This window comes from Cinclus cinclus, chromosome 20 (genome assembly GCF_963662255.1).
Source record: "Cinclus cinclus chromosome 20, bCinCin1.1, whole genome shotgun sequence".
Lineage (NCBI taxonomy): Eukaryota > Metazoa > Chordata > Aves > Passeriformes > Cinclidae > Cinclus > Cinclus cinclus.
Window position 1 is genome coordinate 6,807,881 of NC_085065.1, and position 16,301 is coordinate 6,824,181.

At 42.8% G+C, this 16,301-nt stretch overlaps 1 protein-coding gene across 1 annotated transcript in view; it reads left to right on the forward strand.

Annotated features, from left to right (window-relative positions):
- ABCC3 (ATP binding cassette subfamily C member 3) overlaps positions 1–13,603 on the forward strand; it is a 52,825-nt gene extending 39,222 nt beyond the window's left edge. Inside the window, 15 exon segments of the mRNA XM_062506561.1 lie at positions 122–298; positions 1,131–1,298; positions 2,030–2,213; positions 3,131–3,236; positions 3,920–4,073; positions 5,522–5,729; positions 6,509–6,819; positions 7,543–7,742; positions 7,843–7,969; positions 8,913–9,014; positions 9,965–10,111; positions 11,038–11,196; positions 11,556–11,722; positions 12,664–12,858; positions 13,488–13,603. Coding sequence (XP_062362545.1) covers positions 122–298; positions 1,131–1,298; positions 2,030–2,213; positions 3,131–3,236; positions 3,920–4,073; positions 5,522–5,729; positions 6,509–6,819; positions 7,543–7,742; positions 7,843–7,969; positions 8,913–9,014; positions 9,965–10,111; positions 11,038–11,196; positions 11,556–11,722; positions 12,664–12,858; positions 13,488–13,596 — 2,514 coding nt within the window. The 3' untranslated portion in view covers positions 13,597–13,603.
- Positions 13,604–16,301: the final 2,698 nt, after the last annotated feature.

The window sequence follows — 16,301 nt, forward strand, 5'->3', positions numbered from 1 at the left end:
ATATATAATGTGAATGTGTAGGGACCAGGAGCTATAGATGTGCTGAAGATCTTACTCAAAGCGAGAATTCCTGCTTGTTACAAGTCAGAGGTTTCTCTCTATCTCTCTCTCCTTTTTCTAGGGTTCTGTTGCTTATGTGCCTCAACAAGCCTGGATCCAGAATGCCACACTGAAAGATAACATTTTGTTTGGCCAAGCTCTTAATGAGGAAAAATACCAAAATGCCCTGGAGGCCTGTGCTTTAAAAACTGACCTGGAAGTGCTGCCGGGAGGAGATCAAACTGAGATAGGAGAGAAGGTAATTTTTTTAGGTAGATTTTTATTTTTCTCAGCTCAGACCTGCCTGGTAATTCCTGCTCTAGCTAAAGAGAGAATACTGTAAAGTCAGCACTTGATTGGATTTGATTTTCACCATGGCATCTCTGCTACAATCAACACCAAAACATGCAGGGCAGTTCTCTGGAAAGCACTTGACTATAACCTTTTCTTAACTTTAGGCTTGTGTGTGTATTGTGATGCAGAATTACGCATCGAGCTCTGGAAGATCAGAGTACCCTCTATTTGTTATAGATGATAAAGGTGCATCTGTCCAGAATCACTGAAGGCCTTCATTTTCCTGTAGGGATAAAAAAGGAGGAAACATAAGGCTGTGCTTCAAGTAAAAAAAAAAAAAAAAATCATCCCTTAACACATTTTAATGAGGAGCATTTACATCTGTGTTTACCAATAAAGATATTCTCTTTTCATAGGCCACTAAGTCTGAGCTAGATTTCATGAAATGGTGTGGAGATGGGGAGTTATGTGCAAAGTGAAAGATGTTCCAGCTGCCACAGCCCTGCTTTGAAATTTGCATTTTACATCCTGGTTGACAGTTTCGCTTTTTATAGTTCTGTGTTTTAACAGCTCCCTCTAGGAGCTTATTAAAAAGAGACTTACTCCATCTCCAGTTTACTGGGTGAACAGAAAGCTTGGCAGTGAGCAGGCAGATCCGGAGGCATTCCGTCCCTGGGTGGGTTATTCTCTTCAGCGTCTCCTGTTTCATTTTAGCAGCAGAGTGGTGGTCTGGGTGAGAGCCATGAGAAGTCAGAGGTGTCGTGTGACGTGTTTTGTTGTGTCCTGTCTCCCTCCAGGGCATCAACCTGTCAGGGGGGCAGCGGCAGCGCGTGAGCCTGGCGCGCGCCGTCTACAGCAGCTCGGAGGTTTTCCTGCTGGATGATCCCCTGTCTGCCGTGGATTCACACGTGGCCAAGCACATCTTTGACAAAGTCATTGGCCCGGATGGGGTCTTGAAGGGAAAAGTAAGCTGGGGTTTAGATCCTCTTAAATACACACACACACACACACACACACAATCTCAGGAACACGGGGGCTGTTTCACCAGCCAGGACTGAGTGCCAGCTCGTTCCTGAATTTCTGGTGACGTGGGTACCTTTCCTCACAGCCCAGGCTGCTGTGAAACACTGCTCACACATGCCCAGGAAAGCTGTGGGCTGGTCAGAACGTGTAGAGGCAGAAACCTGCCTTGTCTTTTAAAATCCCTCCTCTATGAGAACTCTAAAAAACAAGGCATGTGCTGGAATGTGCACAGGCCGGTGGTGTCAATTGTTGTTTCTCAGAATCAGTGCAGCCAGGAAGGTGCAGCAAATATGGATGTTAAACAGGACTTTGGCAAAAACAAACTACAGTGGCTTTGCTGCACCTTCCACTCCTGCTATCATCTTCTCAGATCAGCTCAGAGCTCATAAGGGAAGGGCTGCAAAGAAAATGAGCATAAGGGAACGAGGGAATGATAATTCAGTGTGTTTACTTTCCTCTCTGTTTTTGTTAGCAGTAGGAGCAAAGTGAGTCCATGTACATAATTCCAAGCTGATTTGCCTAATGTAGACAGTGTTATTTCACTGGGCATTTTATCTTGACACAATAATTCATTCCCTGTCCCAAAAATGTGGTAGCATTTGGCTTGCTGAGTACTGTCAGTCCCCACAATGCAAATGAGGGGTATGTGTTTTTTTTCCTTTTCCCTATCCAGACACGAATCCTGGTGACCCACAGCATTAGCTTCCTGCCTCAGGTAGACCATATAATTGTCCTGGTAGATGGCCAGATCTCTGAAATGGGATCTTACCAAGAGCTTCTGAAACAAAACAAGGCCTTTGCAGAATTCCTCCGGAATTATGCACTGGATGAAGACATAGAAGAGGATGAACCAACAAGTACAGTATTGTTTTTTCTTAAAACATGTACTTTTCAGTCAACAAGATGACAGATATTTTCTCTGTAAAGTGTCCCCTGGTTCTTCATGGCAACCTGGCATTTGCCTTTCTGTACTACTGTGAAAATTATTGTCTGTGGCCAGGTCTGTGTTACTGAGAAATCTTTTCACAAATTTCTTTTAAAATTTCATGTGGTTTATCCTAGAAAGAAAACAATTATTGTCTTAGAAATTATTTTAAACTTGGGAATTTATTTTAGAATTAGAAAGGTCAAGCTCAGCAGGAAGACACAGTAGCCAAGAACAAACTGGGCTTGCTATCAAAGGGGCTACCCAGAGTCTGGTGTGTTTTCTCTTTGTATGTGGTTGGGGTATTCTTCATGTAGCAAAGTTCAAATGACATTTTAATCTTGGGTTGCTTTTCTGCTTGGTTTGATTCTGACAAAATGATGCAGGATAAAATCATTCTGGTGGGTGTTTCCTCTGTGTGATAGTGTTCCCAAGCTCTGTTAATACAGCACTGGTGCTCTCCAGCCAGCCAGAGGAACATGCATGGAACCTTCCAGCCACAGCAGAGGCTTGCAGCACTCCTGATGTGACTCTTCCATTCCAGGATCATGCCTAGAATGTGCCCTATAAGTGAATTTAGCTAGAACCAACTCTAACACTATTGCCTGGCATTCTTATGGATTAAAGGGATGTGATAAAAATGCATTTGGCAGCCAGCCTGCCTCACAAAATCTTTGCAATTTTGTTAGGAGAAGTGATGCACAGAAGGGATATAAACAAAGCTAGGGGGAAGTTTATGCACTATGATTTTCCTGCGGGGGTTTTGTTTTTCATGGCTCTTCCTTTGTATAGCCACCTTTCTCTGTGCTTTTCTGTGGCAGAAAATCAAGGTGTGATCTTGTCTTGCAGTGCTGGAGGAGGAAGAAGTGCTGCTGGCTGAGGACACCCTGAGCATCCACACAGACCTGGCTGATAACGAGCCCGTGACAAACGAGGTCCGCAAACAGTTTCTTAGGTAAACATGAGATCCTTGCATTTCTGGTCTGTGTCTGGGGTAAAAAACATCTTTCAGATGTCAATCATATGCTGCTTCTCCATCTGGCCTTCAGTTTACTCAAGTTCCTCTCATAAATAAATTGGTTTAGTATCCTTTTAAAAATAAATGTGAACCCACAAAGAAGATCAAACATCTATTCCTTCAGCCTTCTTTTCAGTCTGGACTGAACCAATTTCTAAAAGCAGCTCTCTGGTTCTCAGGTAACACCACTGTGTGTATTTACCCACACAATAGTGAACTGCTGGCAGGTGTGTGATAAATGAACCCTTTGCATTGCACCTTTCCCCTGGGAGCCTTGGAAATCTTGGAAGGTTTTTATAATCATACCCATAGGTGCAGTCCAGCTACTGCTGATACCAAAACAGAGGAGCTCAGGGTTTGCTTTGAATTGTCTGCCTTGCCATGAAGCCTCTAAAGGCCTTTCCCAAAGAGCTCAGGCTGTGCCATAGCCTTTCTTAGATCCTGTATTTCTGGCATCCCTGAACATGCAGAGAGGTGCTAGAAACACTCACAGCTGCCAGTAAGGCTGGCATGGGAACTTAGTGGAAGAGCTGGGAATAAATCCAGTTCACTACATCCCTGCCTTGCTTCAGCACTGCCACAATATGCCTTTTTCTCCTAATGACTTTTGTTTTAACTAGGCAACTTAGTGTAGTGTCTTCTGAGGGAGGAGAATGTCCCAACAAAATGTCAACGAAACGAAGAATCTGTGAGAAGAAGCCAGCAGAGCCTCCTGTTCCAAGGAAAAATGCTAACGAGAAACTTATTCAGGTTGAAACCACTGAAACGGGCACGGTATGGTTTGATTCCCCCTCCCCTTTTCTACCTTTTTTTTTCTTTTTGAAAAAAAAAAATATCCCTTTTGTTTTAACATTTGATCCAGCTCTTTTAAGTATGTTGTATAAATCACATCTGCAGGCTTTAAGTGTTAATCTGGTGGCAACTGATCGTTCATATTAGGGATTTTGGCAGAGATTTTGGCACCTAGCTAGCCCGACTTAGGAGAACAAAAAAAAAAGAAAAAGAAAAAACCAATCTCTTCTAGCTCCCTCCACAGTCACCCGATACTGCAGAGCCCTGCACTCCATCAGCCCTGCCTTTGCCTCACAGAGCTTTCAGCACTGTTGGTTTTTAGACTGTTTGGCTGCTGCTGAGTCCAGCTGCAGCACTGGGTTACATGAACCAGCTGCCTCTGCTTGCCAGTGGGGCTGTTCTTCCTAAATACCTGCCAAGCCAACTCCAGAGCACTTTGTGCTGGTAGGTACGAAGGGGCTGTATTTCTCCTGATTAGGACCAGGGAGAGAAATGAAAAAAAAAAAAAAAAACAAACAAAAAAAAAACCAAAAAAAAACCAAAAAAAAAAAGATAGGATGGGAACATAAAAGTAAAAGTGAGGAACAGAAAGGAGCAGCAGATGGAAGAGGTTTGATTAAAAAAAAGACCTTTCCCTCCACTTCAGAAGGCTCAGTGTGTCCTGTTTAGCCTGAAGTACATGGTCCATGGCACAGACCAGCTTTTTCTATGGATTATTTTAGCCTTCAAAGTCCCTAATCAACAACACTTGGCCTTTTAATTATTCCTTCTTATGCTTTTTTCTAAGGACTGAGTTTTGTCCTGAGTCTGTGTCCCTTTTTGCTTCTCTGCCTTTTTGCACTATCCTAGAGACAGCACCTTTACTTATTGCCATAAACATAATCTGTTTATGTTCTTGTTGGGGTGCATTAGCATTTGGTACCTCATTTAAGTTGCTGTGAAAACACAGAGGGGAGGCATGTTCAACACTTTTCCTTAAATAGGCCATTTAAAGTAGTCTTGAGTATGATACTCCTGCCAAGTTGCTTCTTCTGCCTCAAAATCTTGGCTCCTATTATTACCCATCTTTTGCTGCTATTTGATCTGGCTTCTTTCTTTCTTTCCCTTTTTTTTTTCCCTCCCCACTCTGGCATAGTCTTAAAAGCTAAAACCCCACAAAAGTAATGAAATACAGATCCTCACCATGGAGAAGAGTATTTCAGAGAGTTTTCTGACTTGTTTTGAAAGCCATCACCCTGACAGGGAGCTCAGGCACATGAACCTTTCTCTGTAGTGTTTGGAGTTTGGGCAGTTTTGAGTTAGGCTGGTGTCAGAGTGTGTTAAAGTTCTGTCAGCAGTTCCTCTCACAAGGAATTTTTCTGTCACGTAATTCTCTCTAAACTCCTTCTTGTGTGGGTTGTGCAAAGCAGCTTTGGTGTGTGATTTTGCAGGTAAAGCTAACGGTGTTCTGGCAATACATGAAGGCTGTCGGCCCTGTCATTTCTTTGGTGATCTGTTTCCTGTATTGCTGCCAAAATGCTGCTGCCATCGGGGCCAACGTGTGGCTCAGTGACTGGACCAACGAGCCCGTAGTAAATGGGACTCAGCACAACACAGCCATGAGAATTGGGGTCTATGCTGCCCTGGGCCTCTTGCAAGGTGAGGGCAGGTAAAATCATCATGCCCCAATGTTTAGGCATGAGGTATTAGGTCAGAAAGCTGTGGCACCCGTTACTAGTGATCTAAAAGGATGGTAGGTTTGGATTACGTATTAGGAAGAAATTATTTACTGTGCTGGAGGTGAGGCCCTGGCACAGGGGTGCCCAGAGAAGCTGTGGCTGCCCCATCCCTGGAAGTGTCCAAGGCCAGCTTGGATGGAGCTCTGAGCAGCCTGGGATAGTGGTGGTGAGGGTGGTCTTAAAGGTGATCTTAAAGGCCCCTTCCAACCCAAACCACTAGGTGATTCTGTGGCATTATGAGAATTGCCCCCCAGCTCCTGTCCTAAGCAAGGGAACTCATGGAACCTGGAGCTACACACTCTGAGCTCAGCCCAACACTTCTAATTTTGTTGTGAAGCACTTGGGGGGTGGGGTGGGGGGCTGAACAGGTAATGTGGAAACTTGAGAGAGGCAAGTTGGAAAGAAAGCATGAAAACTTCAGTGCAGAAGGGGATGAAGAATTAGGGTGAAGTTGCAGCATTATGACTTCATGGAGGAAAACAGCAGAAAGATGGTTGTGTGTCTGTTTTCCATAGACAGGATGGTGAATCCTGTGGATTCCTGTGTCTTAGGAAGCAATGTTGATGTGCACAGGAAGAGAGGGTGGGCAGGGAATAAAGTGAAGCAAAACAAGCTTGGAGCACAACAGGAACTGCCGAGGGTCAGGGAGCTGAGAATCGTGGACATCAGGGGATAACACATCTGCTCCTCACCTGCCAGGGCTCCTGGTGCTGATCTGCTCCTTCACCCTGGCCATGGGGGGCATCAACGCTGCCCGGACCCTCCATGCTGCGCTGCTGGAGAACAAATTCCACACCCCCCAGTCCTTCTACGACACCACCCCAACCGGGCGCATCATCAACCGCTTCTCCAAGGACATCTACGTCATCGACGAGGTCATCCCACCCACCATCCTCATGTTCCTGGGGACATTCTTCACCTCCTTGTCCACCATGATCGTTATCATAGCCAGCACCCCGCTCTTCACCGTGGTTGTAGTCCCACTGGCAATTCTCTACTTCTTTGTTCAGGTAGCTGGAAAAATGTATGGTGACTGTTGCCATTATCCCATTCCTTTTCTTTTTAGGAAAAGCAACGTTGATTTGGAGGGAAATGGAAATACCTAAAGTAGCTATGTGTTTATATAAACAAAACATTATTTACTTTTCTCAGAAAAAGAAATGGCCTGCAGCATGTGGCCATGAAATAGATAGACATACACTTTTTTAGCTTTTAAGTAATAAAAAGTTAGAGCTAGAGGCAGCACTGCTGTGCATATCAATATATAAAAGTGTGTATATATTTGACGTACTGATAAGTTTCCAAGGTAGTGAGGAATTAAAATGTTGAAAATAGAAAGCATCAATTTTATTGATTTCTGAGCAATAATCAAGTTTATTTTACAGACTGTAAATAGAGACCTGATAATGGAGGTGCAAATGCACAATTTGTTTTCTTGGCAAATGAGGCTCCTACAAATGGATTCATTCTGCTAGATTATATTAACTAAATTTAAAGGGACTTAGATAAATTCAGCTTTGAGTCTATGGGAATTGCAGTTACCTAATACTCTTTTGTGGAATGATGTAAAAGTAACTTTCTTGATATTTTTCTTAATTATAGACAATATTTCAGAGGGTTGAAGTGCGTTAGTAGCAATCCCCTTCAAATCCTTAACCTAAGAAATTCCTCACTGTTAATTAAAAAAGTGAAAGTATTTCATGAGCCTTTCAATTTCCTGTGAAAAATGGCAGCGGTTCTATGTCGCAACCTCGCGCCAGCTGAAGCGCCTGGAGTCTGTGAGCAGATCCCCCATCTACTCCCACTTCTCAGAGACTGTGTCAGGGGCCAGTGTCATCAGAGCCTACAGGAGAGTGAAGGCCTTTGTGGACATCAGTGATCTGAAGGTAGATGAAAATCAGAAGAGTTATTATCCTGGCATAGTGTCAAACAGGTACAACATCATTTTTGGCTTCCACTTAGGTAACTCTGTTTGCAAAATTGGCCCCAGGCAACCTTTTCCCACTCTGCTTACACACCTGTATTCTTCCCAGGTGGCTGGGCATCCGAGTTGAGTTTGTGGGGAACTGCATTGTCCTTTTTGCTGCCCTTTTTGCTGTGATTGGTAGGAACAGCCTGAATGCTGGCCTGGTGGGACTGTCAGTGTCCTATGCATTGCAGGTACATGCTACAGCTTTTTTGGGGGATTTATATTTTTGTAGATGGTGTGGATATATTAGCAATAAACTAAGTGCTTGCTAAAGCTGGGGTTAATAAGGAAATATATAAATGAGCAGCGTTTGGAAAACAGATTCACACTGAGTGCTGAAATCACCAGCAAGTTCACATGAAGGAAGATCTCAGGGCACTTGGGGAGCATCCAGGCTGTACTGCACTCCAGTACCCTCAGGGGTGGCACATGGGAGACCTGGGAAAGCTCAGAACATCAAGAACAGGACATTCGAGAAGCATGGTTTAATGTGCTGTGCATCAATCCTGCTGTGCAGCACATTGGTGTGTCCAGGTAATTACAGGCAGATCAGTAGGATTTATAATTGGACAAGGCAAAATGTACTGGCCCATGCTGTGGAGAACTTAGCAGATTTAATGGCCTCACTCTTGCCAGAAGCATTTTAGATACCATGAGTGTGCAAAGTTGCTGTTAGCAGTTTTCCAGTGAAACACATGATTTGGGGAATGACTTCCATCTAACTTTTTTTGAGAGGGTCAAGTGGTAAATCAGCAAGAAGCATCATCATATGCTTCTTCATGCAAATACTTGATAATCTGCATATTTCTTGTCCCAGTAACTGTATTAACTTTATTACAAAGGTAATTATCTCATTTGTAACATTAATGTGAATCCATATCTTAATAGCAGTGTCTACTGTTGTTGGGGTTTTTTGGGGTTAGGTTTTTCTGTGGCTTTTTTGGGGGGGTTTTGGTGTTTTGTTCTTGTTGAGTTTTTGTTTGTTTTGGTGGGGTTGTTTTTGGGAGGAGTGTTTTGGTTTTGTTTGGGGAGGGTTGTTTGTTTTGAAGTTTTGTTTTGTTTTGGTTGTGTGGTTTTTTTTATGATATGTGTTGTTCTTCTGTGGGTGATATTTTGTTCCTTGTCTTCCCCAAGGTGACCTTGTCTCTAAATTGGATGGTCCGAATGACTTCTGAACTTGAAACCAATATTGTGGCTGTGGAAAGAATAAAAGAGTATTCAGAAACTGAAACAGAGGTCAGCTACCTTGAGTCCAGCAAGCTCAGCAGCAAGCTGAAAATTTTAATGCACACATTTACATGATCCTTCTTGAGGCTCTTGAGAGATGGTTCCTCCTCTGAGAGTTATCATTTAACCTGAACAAATGTCATGGTCTGAAGTGTAATTTATGCTAGCACAGCTCCAAATTATTATTGCTGTCATGCAGCTTGTGCTTAGCATCTCATTTTCTGCTGCTGTGAGTGGCTATAGCACAGGAGATGAGTTTCACATCAGAATATTGGTCCCTTTGTGTTTGAAGTGTTTGATGCACAGTCTCACCTGCGTGGCTCGTGCCATGGTCCTGCTCATGAGCAGAGCTGCAGTACAATTATCAGGCTTTACACATGTTTTCAGTAGTACTTCTATTTAATCAGCTTAATCAGTCCTCACCTCCCATCAGAGAGCATTTCTAGGAATGCTGTACTGCTAATCCAGGAAATCATCCAAACACCTACCTTTGCTGCCAAAGACTTTTGAAGGTGGCAGATGGAGCTGTGCCAGGAAAGCTGCTGTCTGGACACTCTGGTTTGTTAGTCCTGTGTACACACTAAGAATTAGGAAATGGAGGAGAGCTGTAGTAAATGGTTCTGGAGGTCAAATATTTAACCTGGAAGGAAAAAGGTAGCTAGACAAGTTGTGAGATAAATGTTATAAACCAGAGCTTGAGCTGGCAGAGAACTGGCAGTGTTCTGTTAAACCTGATGGGAAACTACTCATATTCATTGAGGATTCATCCCTCTGTGCTCAGAGTTGTTTCCAGTTAACTTCACAACAAAGACAAATGGGTGGATACTTAGGACCCCATGTTTTTTCCCCATTATTATAAATTTATTTGATCATGGAGATTTTGTTTCTCAGGTAAAATGCTTTTATCTGAGCTTGAATTATTTTTTCTCAAACCTATGTGTGAATTCTGTTTTCCTCAGGCTCCCTGGATCATTGAGGGCAAGAGCCCCCCAGAAAACTGGCCATCCAAGGGAGAGCTGGAGTTTGTGAATTATTCAGTGAGGTACAGGAAGGGCCTGGATCTGGTGCTGAAGGGTCTAAACCTCCAAGTGCACGGTGGGGAAAAGGTGAGTTACCAGCTGAATGTCTGCTAGAACTTTGCTCTGGGCCTCCAGTGACAGCTGTGGAGTAGAGGAGTGGGTCTAGAGGAACACTGATGCCAGTGCAGGAGCCAGCAGTGACACCTGTGCTGTCCTTGTGCCAGCATCCTCCTGGCTGGAAAGCAGTAGAGTGAATTGCATGGGATTTTCTGCACTCCCAGTTCATTTGGCAACAGGCTCCCATACACCATGTAGGAGGCACCAGCACAAGTGACAAAAATTCAGTGACAAGAATGCTTTTCTGAAGCACTGTAGATGGGAGAAGGAATTCCAGCTTTTTCTGCTCTTTAACTTCACTTGTGAAATTTTTGGCATGGAAGGAAACTACATTCTTTGTTTCCTTAATCAGGAAATTGTCCTTATTCTGGGAGATTAATTTCTTCGTGCTTCGATGGAAAGTTCTGAGGTTTGCCTGCTGGAGACAGAATAATTAGCATGGGAAAGTCCTGTCCTGAACAGGCTGTTGCTAAGAAATAGAGTTGCCCTTATTCCAAGCAGACAGGATGACAGCATCCTTCTGGCATGGAGATACACATGCTTACCATGAAGTAGGAATTGTCCTTAGAGAGCCTTTGTTTCTTGTCTATGAGTGACTGGACTTACCATGGGTGTTCCAAATCACCCAAAGTTATGTCAGATGGCTCTAGGCCTGTGTTATTAATTATATTTATGATGTGATATTTATATGGAATTTCATTGCAATTACAAGAGTGGCAATAGGTACATTACAGTGTACCCAAGGTTTCTAGGGAAGGATGGGACACTCTCTCTTATATTCAGATCTTCAGTCAAGCCTCTTAGAGGAGTCTTGGAGGGTTGTCTGTGAGTTTTTTGTGGGGTGTTGTTTTCTTCTTAATTATGTGCTTTGTTGTTAAACCTGCAATTTGTTGTAGATTGGAATTGTTGGCAGAACTGGAGCGGGGAAGTCCTCCATGACACTCTGCCTCTTCAGGATCCTGGAAGCTGTAAAAGGGGAAATTAAAATTGATGGCGTGAAAATTTCAGAAATTGGTCTCCATGACCTTCGATCAAGGCTGACAATTATTCCTCAGGTACTGCTTCTGTGTGTCACGATGAAGGAATGTTTAGTAGCAGCTTAACAAACCATAAATAATGGTTTATCCAAAAAGGAAAATGTTTTGTTACACTCAGAAAATTGTTTCAGAAAAACAAACTTTTTATACTTTAACTGGTTCCATCCTACCACCTTATAAGCTGGGTGATAAAACAGGATTTGGGATAAACCATCTTTAGAGCTGGGAGCTGAGTTTGAACTGTATAATGAAATGTATTTTCAGAGAGGGTGGGATTGGGAGGTGCAATGCAATGGACACCTTGAAGCAGCAGCCTATAGTATCTGTACTTTGAAAAGCTGAAGCACTTGTCTGATGAAAATTTGTTTTATATCCAGGATCCTGTTCTCTTTTCTGGAACACTGAGGATGAACCTGGATCCATTTAATAAGTATTCAGATGAAGAAATATGGAAAGCACTTGAACTGTCTCATTTGAAGAGGTTTGTCAGCAGTCAGCCATCCATGCTGGACTATGAGTGCTCAGAGGGTGGAGAGAATCTTAGGTAAGGAATGCTTGGACTAGAACATACACTGAGCTGCCACTCAGCTGTGACAGTGGGTGACACCTGAGCACAGTGAGACGCTGGTCTGTCATACCCAAAATTATTTGGTCACCTATTTTTCTTTCAAGAAAGCCACCAATGTTCAAATATTTGCCTCCTTTCCTGCCTCTGCCACAGATGATCTGATTCTTCTCCCAAACCCCAATCCCAAGTAGTCAGAAAGAAGTTTCAGGATAACAGGATAGTAGGGACAGGCAGTCCCTTAAACACATATTGGTAGGAAGGGAAATGCCATGATAACATTACTGCTGTGCTAAGAGTTCTCTGCCTGACACTTTAGCAATGTTTATTTTCCATTACCATTTGGAAGGCCCATGAAGACATGACTGGGGATGATAAAATGTCATGTTTTGATATGCTTCATTGGCTTCTGAGGCTGTGGTGTCATCAGATTGCTTGTGATGAATGTTTGGCTCCTTCCTCATGCTGCAGAGCCTGAGTCTGAGCTGTGTTTGTGGCAGGGTAGGAAGTCTGGGTTGCTCATATATATATATACATCTATTTTTTTATGGTAGAAAGGACTTGCAGCCTCATAATGTTTTCTTTTCCATTTTTTTTTCCTAAGTTTGCATATGCTCAGTGTTATCAGAACTGTGAGTTTCTGAAAGATTGGGCAGAAGTGTTGTCATTAGCTGCCCTGGCTTTTGTCACAGTGATAAAAGGCCCATTTGGTGGCTCTGCCAGCACAGGGCCAGGCAGTGAGTGATCCTATCACTGTTACTGTCGGCATGCTGCAGCTTGCATGTGTGGGCTATGGGGCAGACAGAACAGGTAGATTGCAGAATATTTCAGGGATTTTGGGGTAACCCAATGACCCGCTGAGCACCAGTGGCTGTGAGCAGTGGGGAGCTGGGGCAGTGAAAGGCTCTCTGTGCCTGCAGTGTTGGCCAGAGGCAGCTCGTGTGCCTGGCCAGAGCTCTCCTGCGCAAAACCAGGATCCTGATCCTGGACGAAGCCACGGCCGCCATCGACCTGGAGACTGATGACCTCATCCAGAGGACCATTCGGACACAGTTTGTGGACTGCACGGTGCTGACCATTGCACACAGACTGAACACCATCATGGATTACACCAGGTACAATCTGAGCGCTGCGTGGCAGGCTCGTGGGTCTGCTGGGGATGTGAAGCAGCACTTGGAGGGGTCTGGTTTGTCTCTAGACATGAACGCTGGTTCTCTTGTCAGGCAGGGTGTAAGCAGTGATGTGCTATATAACCCCAGAATTTCTAGCCCTGACTTTGCCTCTGTTGGCATAAGAAACAGGTTCTATATTCAGAAACCAGAGCTGTGCAGGGGACGCTGCCCAGGGGCACTCCTGGCACTGTCTCAAAGCTTATGAGCCTTGTTAAACCAGCAGCTGCTGTAACTTCTTAACAGCATGTCATTTTAATTACTTGAAAATATATTAGTATACTTCATGAGCTTTTATCTCCTTGGCTTTCTGGAACTATAGTTTCAATTCCAGATGCCTTTTTCCCCTCTTCTTGTCCCTGGGAGACAGTGACTGCCCTCTAAGTTTTTTAGTCAAGCAAGAGCTCAGGGACAAAGTTTATCATCTTCTGTGTTTTAACACGTGAAAATAATTGAGGAAAACAAAAGCAAGGCAAAGATTAGAGAAGTTTGCTTTGTGACACAAACAGGTACCACATTTGTGAGGAATTTTTCTGACACATCTTTCTCCCCACACTGTCTTTTGTTTTGTACAGGGTTCTTGTTCTAGATAATGGGACCATAGCTGAATTTGACACACCTGCAAACCTTATAGCAGCAAAGGGTATTTTCTACAGTATGGTCAAAGATGCTGGACTGGCATGAAAAGAAGACTCCTTAGGTTTTGGTTTGGTAGTTTTTTAATATTACTGACTTGCCAGAAAAGTGACTTGTGAATGTACTGTAACTTACAAAATATTTTTTTTAGTAGACTCAACTTGTGATATGTGAACGAAGTATTTTACAATTATAAGGACCAGGAAGTGAATTTTCTATTTTTAAGTATTTTCTATATACATAAAATATTTTATTATATGCTTTTTTCCCAAAGAATGACAAATATTCTGCCATAAAAATGTGTGTACCACAGTGCAATTATGTACTGCATTCAGGTTTATAATGAGTAAATTTTATTAATGGTACAAAATACACCTGATTTGTGTGTTTTCTGTATAAGGATTCATAGGATTTGAAGTGAAAAGACAGGCCCAGCTAAGCTGTGACTCAGCTGAGTAACAGTGAAATGCTGTGTAATCTCTCGAGTGCCTCCAAACTGTTCCTTTCAATATTTCCCCCGGGACAAGGGAGTCTTGGGACCTTTGGGATCCCTGTCCAGGGCAACTTTGGTATTATAAAATTCCTCTTCAGCCTAAGAAGCAACATGTATTTAAAGCTAAACTTACAAATGGCTTCATAGAAAACATTTTAACTACACAGTTTTTTTCCAATTCAGTAGACCCCACACAAGCTCACAGGGACACAGTGGGACCAGGAGTATCAGAATTTTGCTGTATGTCTTTGGGTGGGAAGTCACTAAGAGTAAGTCTCCACTTAAGCTGAATGTGCATGCTGAGACAGGTGTGTATTTAGTTTATCTTGTTCAATACTTAATCATCTGAAATAATGGGTGATTTGTTTTGCAGAAATCATTTTCTATTCTATAATTGATAACCAGTTCTCCTCAGATAAAAGGAGGCCCATGTTCAAACAGCATTTGCTGCTAGAATCTGGTAGAACATCTTTTGCTTTAGTTGTTTGTGTCTTACACTAAGCACTCCAGAAAACCACCCAGCAAAAAAAAGCTCCTATGTTTTACCAGAAGGAAAACACAGAAAAACTTTGAGAAGACAAAAATAATTTATTAATTCTTACAAATTATACTTCTTAAATAGAAACCTAAATCTGCAGCCAAGCATTTATTAGACATTAACATTTTATGTAGCAGAGCACAAAGTAATTAATTATTTATCACATACAGAATGTAGTGGTTATACACTGATGAGACTGGGGAGTGTTAATAGTATCTTCCTGGTATAAACTGCACAAGGTACAAAAATATTCCTGGGAATGCATAGATAGGGATCAGCATCTGTGCAAGGTGGCTGCCCCAACAGCTGAACTTTTCTCTAGGGGATCTTACTGGTAAACCCTGAATCCTCCTGTATTCAGGCAATGCCTGAACCTTCCTGTGAGAAGGCAGCAGCTAGGCTGACATGAAGAATAAAAATTTTATTATTCCATTACAGAGAACTTAATATTCCATCAGCAATCTGGTATAAAAACTGATATTGCCAATGACTTGGGGCTATGTTTGACCTCTGGCACTTTGCAGAAGAGGCTTTTTAAGCGTGACAAAACCTGTGTTCACCTGGGGAGACTGAGCTTCAGTGTGGTGACAGGGCACAAAGAGAATTCAGGTGTTGGCAGGGATCTGTGCTGGCAGCTGAGCCTGCCAACAGGTTGGGAGCTCCCTCTGGTGTGCTCTGAGTCCTTCCACCAGCTGAGAGCAGCAAGCCCAGGGAGCTCTGGGGACAGTTCCCACTGGACAGGCAGGGACACGGGCAGGGACACGGGCAGCTGCTGTCCCTTACCTGCTGCAGCCCCCAGGACAGGTGGAGGCTGTGCTTGGTCCCCAGCTCCAGGCACAGGGACTCAGCCCACGACTGCCCCAGCAGCCACATGGACACTGCACAGCCTGCTCAGGCTCTGAACTCTGAGACAAGACTAAAGATAAATTCCTTTGGCAGCTACAGTTTCCAAAGAAATTGGGGGGAAGGAGGGAGGAAGGCAAAGAAACAGGAAAATTCAGTCCAGTTTGGTACACTGTTTGCCTTTTACATCTCATATTTCAGTTTTTTCATCTAATCCATAGCATCTGCTTTTCACATAGTGTACCAGACTAGAACTCTGCCTCAAATTCAAGTGACTAAATACTAAAATCCTTTAAAAAATCAGATAAAAATCCAGCTCTTAAATACTTTATTTGAGAATTTCACAGCAAAGGAGTCAAATTCCAAATTTTAAGTAACTGTGATTTTCTTTTCAGTGAACTACACAGGTAGACACAAGTCACAGTGAAAAAAAGAAAATACATTGCATAGGAACATCAAGATTGGCTATCAGCCCAGAAAACTCTGGGTACTTCACTAGTTTCTTTTTACACAGGTAACTTTATAGGTTCAAGATGCAATTTTTCTCAGGAATGTAGAGGTCAAAGGAAAATAAAATCACACTTTTTGTGCTTTTAAAAGGGGAATTTAAAGCAGCATTGAACAAATGTCAACACAGTAACAAAAATAGTGTATTAAATTGCACATATCACTATGTATCAGTTGCTCGTGTATATATTGACAGACAACACGAAAAGGGATTTTGGTTGAGAGCCTATTTATTATTTGGATCATTACTGTCATTTTTATTTTCAACCTGAGAAATAGGGAAAAGTGTAAACAAGGATTGAGAAATCACAGGTAATAAGTCACTTGATAGAATTTAAACTTGATATAGTTTTGTGCTTCCACACATGTAAA